Below are 4,889 nucleotides of genomic sequence, written 5' to 3' on the forward strand. Positions count from 1 at the left end.
GTGGGGAAAAAAGGTGATGGACTCTGTTTATTATCCTATGTGGTATTTTTATGCGGAAGCAGTGCAAAAAAAAAATGGGCTTCTTTCAAGCTATCAGGTTTTACCTCTCTAGGAGACATAGTACATTTTCTCATTATGCATTATTGATTTCATTAATTAGTCAAGTGCACATTTAAACCAAACTCTTGATTCTTTAATTATGTACTTGTTTAGTTTGTTTCTTAACTTGATTTTATACATACATTTATTTTTTCCTTGTCATTTGGACAATAAGAATAGAGATAGAAATAAGAACTCTCTCATGAAGGAAATGTCCTTGCATTTCTGTGGATTCAGCACACAGAGACAAAAAAAAAAGGCTTGAGGGAGTCAAATTCTTTCTAATGCTTCTCAAATATTTACAGGATATAGAATGTGGTATTTAAGAGCTTAGGACTTAAGACAAGATATACAGAATCCATAGACAACAGAATTTGTTAACTCACATTCAGAATTAGCTCAGCAATGGCTTCTGGTTTGTGATCGCAGCGCCAGCGGATGTGCGATGAGAGCACTCTCTCCGCCGTCCAGTTTCCCTTCGTTGGAAGACCCTGGAAAAGGTCGAAAGTTGCCCTGGAGGGGCGACCACCGCTGAGGAGGGCCCTTGACAGATCGCAGAAGGGCGGCAGCCCTTCCGTTTGATCCAAGGCAGCTCCTTTGGACCAACAAAGAAAAGATCGGCCATTAACATAGCCGATCACTAAGCCATTCCAGCCAAAAGCCAAAAGCACTACCAAGCACAACGAAAGCAACGTGGAGGAATTGGGTGAGACCTTACCTTACCTTTCTTGCTTCCCAACTACTTTCCTGTAAAAGCCTTTCCCCCCTTCTTAATTTGGCGGCTTCTGCCTACTCTGGGAATATAAAGCTATGGAAAACAAAGCAAAAAAACCCAACTAAAATAAATGACTAAATAATTGGACTTGAAATTTTTGGATACCTGGGGTCCCATAAGGTTTCTATTCCTACAGAGACTTATTATCTTACCTATCTGTTAAGCTGGGGGGAAAAAGAATATTTCTTTTTTTAAAAACTGGATAAAAGCCTAACTTGAGGTTGGGAAAAGATTTTACAAGTTACCGGGGACATCTTGTAGCAAAATTTGGTACAGCAAGTGATTTTTTTTCTGACTGGGAGATCTGTGAGACTAAGATAAGAACTTGAAACAGCTGGGTGGTGAAAACAACTCTCTATAGTGGAGGTGGACATTTATTGACTTTTATCAAAAATAAAAGGGGCTCAGGGGCTGCCACAAACAAGAGGGAGTCAAGCTATTTTCAAAAGCACCTGAAAGCTGGACAAGGAGCAATGGGTGGAAGCTAACCAAAGAGAGAAGCAACCTAGAACTAAGGAGAAACTTCCTGACAGTTAGAACAATTAACCAATGGAACAACCTGTCTCCAGAAGCGATGAATGCGCCAACACTGAAAGTTTTTAAGAAGAAACTGGACAGCCATTTGTCCAAAATGGTATAGGGTTTCCTGCCTGAGGGGGTTGGACTAGATGACCTCCAAAGTCCCTTCCAACTTTATCATCATTATAGAATCATTATAGCCTCCACTAAAGGACTATCTGTAAACACCACAGAAATGGAGGAATACTACCCACAACTTAACTACAAACTTATACTTGAAAAAAATCCTAGAGGCTACTGAGCTAATGAATTCCAGACTGAAAGATTTCAACTGACGAATTTACAACTCAAAAGGCAACAGAAGAAGGAGGAATTAACACTAAAGTGGACTTTAAAGAATACCAGCCACAACCTACTGAGAACCCTGATAACCAAACCTTGATTTTAACTAAAAAGTCTGCAATTCTAACAGCAACAGAAACTGAAGAAAGCAACACTAAGATGGAAGGTGCTGAAGACCTACATATCCAGCACACTGAGAATTTAGATAACCCAGACAACCAAACTACAACTACAACATTGAATATGAATTTTTATTTAAATCAGCTGAAACCGGAAGAAGAAGAAGAGGACCAGTCTGAACTGATGACAAATATACTAAGCCAAACATGGAGACTCAAATTATTAGGCCAACAATCTAATGACTATGAAGGGACCAGCTTCCTTGAAAAATTGATAACTGGATGGTCTCCCCTGATTCAAATGACATGTGTAAGAATGAAGGGAGATCCACCTGAGGATCTAAAGGCACTGCCATGGAAGCCTGTTTGGCACAAAAGGAAAGCCAGAGTCAGACTTAAAAAAAGGGATTTCTTTATGTGACCTTTAATAGAAGAGTCTAAAATCTCATTTAATGGGCTAAGGAGATTTTAAAAGACATTAACTGATTTAATATTTAGGATTTAGACCTATAAGGGAACTAAAAACTAGCTATTAGAATAATAGCTTTGAATTATAATATAGAAGATGGATTGAGACGACAAAGGTTATTTTATTAGTAAGTGATGATATTAGGATGAGAAATAGAATATGATTGTGAAAATAAGTAAGAATTTACTTGAGTAAATAATAAGTGTATCTTAGACATGATAACTATTTTGTAATGAACTAAGGAAACCGTGGGCTATCCAAAACCTAAATACTAAGGACATTAATCTAACTGGAATACTGTAACTGAAATTAGATAAAAGATAAAAACAGGACATGGAGGCATATAAGTCAAAAGATATTGATAATTGTTTTAACTGATTGAGTTATAACTAGCAATGTATTAATTTGAATGTGATATAATAACCAAGGGAAACAGAGGAAATTTTTGATGATGTAACCTGACATATGTATGAAAGAGCTTGTTATTGGACTATGGATTACCCAATCAACATGTTGGTTCCTTAATACCTGGAGCTTTGTAAAATTGAAAAAATAATAAAACTTGGTGTGTTGTTTTTTTTTTAAAAAAGAATTAGGTCAGCAATATTCTTGAAGGGAATGCTGGCTAATATAGTTTAAGTAGATAATATAGGTGACTGATGAACAGCAATTTAGTCTCCAATTATCCCAGCAAGGGGAATAGAGGTGATGGCAGTGAATTAACACAGAGACCAATTCTCAACTCATGCCTGGAAGTAGCCAGGGAAGGCAATAGACACACTAAAGAAGCTTTCCAGAATGGGGCAGTTGTGGCTGGCATGTACATACTAATAACAATCATCCCTACAGACCCTCATACATCAAAACCATGTACACCTCAAGGTGGACCTAAATCACCACAATGCCTTGCACAAACAGTCATAAAAGTGCAGCTTCATGAAACTGGTCCTTTTTTAATCTTCTCAGAGGGCTTAAATATAATTGGAACAAGAAAAAGAATAGCCACATGAAATACCAGCAGAATCAGTGCAAAATATGAAGGACAGCCATTTGTGAAAATATATTATCCAGGTAGATGCAGAAAGCATGCATCCCATCTTGCTTGCTGCCAAGCTAAAATGATCTTGGAAGTTTTTATATATCTCAATTTTATTCTGCAGAATAAGATCACTTGGAAATTATTCCTAAAACAAGCCACCACAAACAAACATTTATATACAAGGTCACAAATACCAAGCAAACATCAGGTAGTCTTAGAAATTAGAAACAACAAGCAGATATTTCGCCAACAAGCATTTCTTATCAATAAAACAAATTTGAAGGGATGCTGCCAGAATAGAAAATTCGTAGGAGAGTTAAGGCCTTCCTTCATATTTCACAGAGGCCCAGTTATTTGCCTTTATTACTTTATGAGAGGGTGTGTGCGATGGCTCAGTGGTTAAAGATGCTAAGCTTGTCAGCTGGAAAGCTGATAACCCAGGGATGAGACCCAACTGCCACGAGACGGGGTGAGCTCCTTTTCCTGCCCCAGCTCCTACCCACTAGCACTTCAAAAGCATGCAAATGTGAGTAGATAAATAAGTACCACTTTGATGGGAAGGTAATAGCATTCTCTGTGCCTCGGCATATTAGCCATGCTGACCACATTACCATGGAAGTATCTTTGGACAAGGCTGGCTCCCTCAGCTAGGAAATGGAGATGAGCACTGATCCCCAAGAGTCGGACATGACTGGACAGGGGAAACCTTTACTTTTATTACTTTATAAGTAGCTTAAAACACTTAACAACTGAAGAAAGGTCGTAAAATGGGGCAAAACGTACTTACCGTAACAAATGTCTCACTTAGCAACAGAGGTTGGGTTCAGTTGTGGTCATAACGTAAGGACTACTTGTATTTCTTCCTCCTCCTATTTTCCCCACAAAAATAAACTTGTGAGGTAGGTTGGGCTGAGAGAGTAACTGGCCCAAGATCACCCAGCCACCTTTTGTGCCTAAAGTAGGACTAGAACTCTTAGCATCCTGGTTTCTAGGTCAGAGGAAATTGGGGTTCCAGCTAAGATTATTCAAAGACAAAATTATGAAGATTTTCCAGAATCCCACTTTTTTTTCCCCTCACAGGACTTTGGGGGTTAGTAAACAACGCAGGCATTGGTTATCTAGTTGGTCCCAATGAGTGCCTGAGGAAGGAGGACTTCGCCAAAGTGCTGGAAGTCAACTTACTTGGGCTGATTAACATGACACTTCACATGCTACCCCTGGTGAGGAGAGCCAGAGGGAGAGTGGTCAACTTGTCTAGTGTGCTGGGAAGACTGGCAATCTCCGGAGGTGGGTATTGCCTCTCCAAGTTTGCTGTGGAAGCCTTTTCGGACTCTCTGAGGTAAAATGTAAACTTAATAGCTATTTTTTCATGTTTAGCAGCAAATTATTTTCCCCTGCTACATTTGAAGCAGCAAAGCACTTAGTTGTTCTGGCCTATATTTATAGTGGGAACATGTTTGAGATAGACATTTGGCCTGCCTGTGGCAGTCCTGCAGCTTTCAAAATGTTCATGCAGTTGCATGTGCA

At 39.0% G+C, this 4,889-nt stretch overlaps 1 protein-coding gene across 1 annotated transcript in view; it reads left to right on the top strand.

The window, feature by feature from the left end:
• The window catches only part of LOC107293731 (retinol dehydrogenase 7-like), a 19,970-nt gene that overhangs the window by 8,245 nt on the left and 6,836 nt on the right, over positions 1 to 4,889 (top strand). The window contains exon 2 of the mRNA XM_029285451.1: positions 4,443 to 4,701. Within this exon, the coding sequence (XP_029141284.1) occupies positions 4,443 to 4,701 (259 nt within the window). The remainder of the gene's footprint in view (positions 1 to 4,442; positions 4,702 to 4,889) is intronic.

Source organism: Protobothrops mucrosquamatus, unplaced genomic scaffold, assembly GCF_001527695.2.
Source record: "Protobothrops mucrosquamatus isolate PMUCROS unplaced genomic scaffold, P.Mucros_1.0 scaffold1725, whole genome shotgun sequence".
Lineage (NCBI taxonomy): Eukaryota > Metazoa > Chordata > Lepidosauria > Squamata > Viperidae > Protobothrops > Protobothrops mucrosquamatus.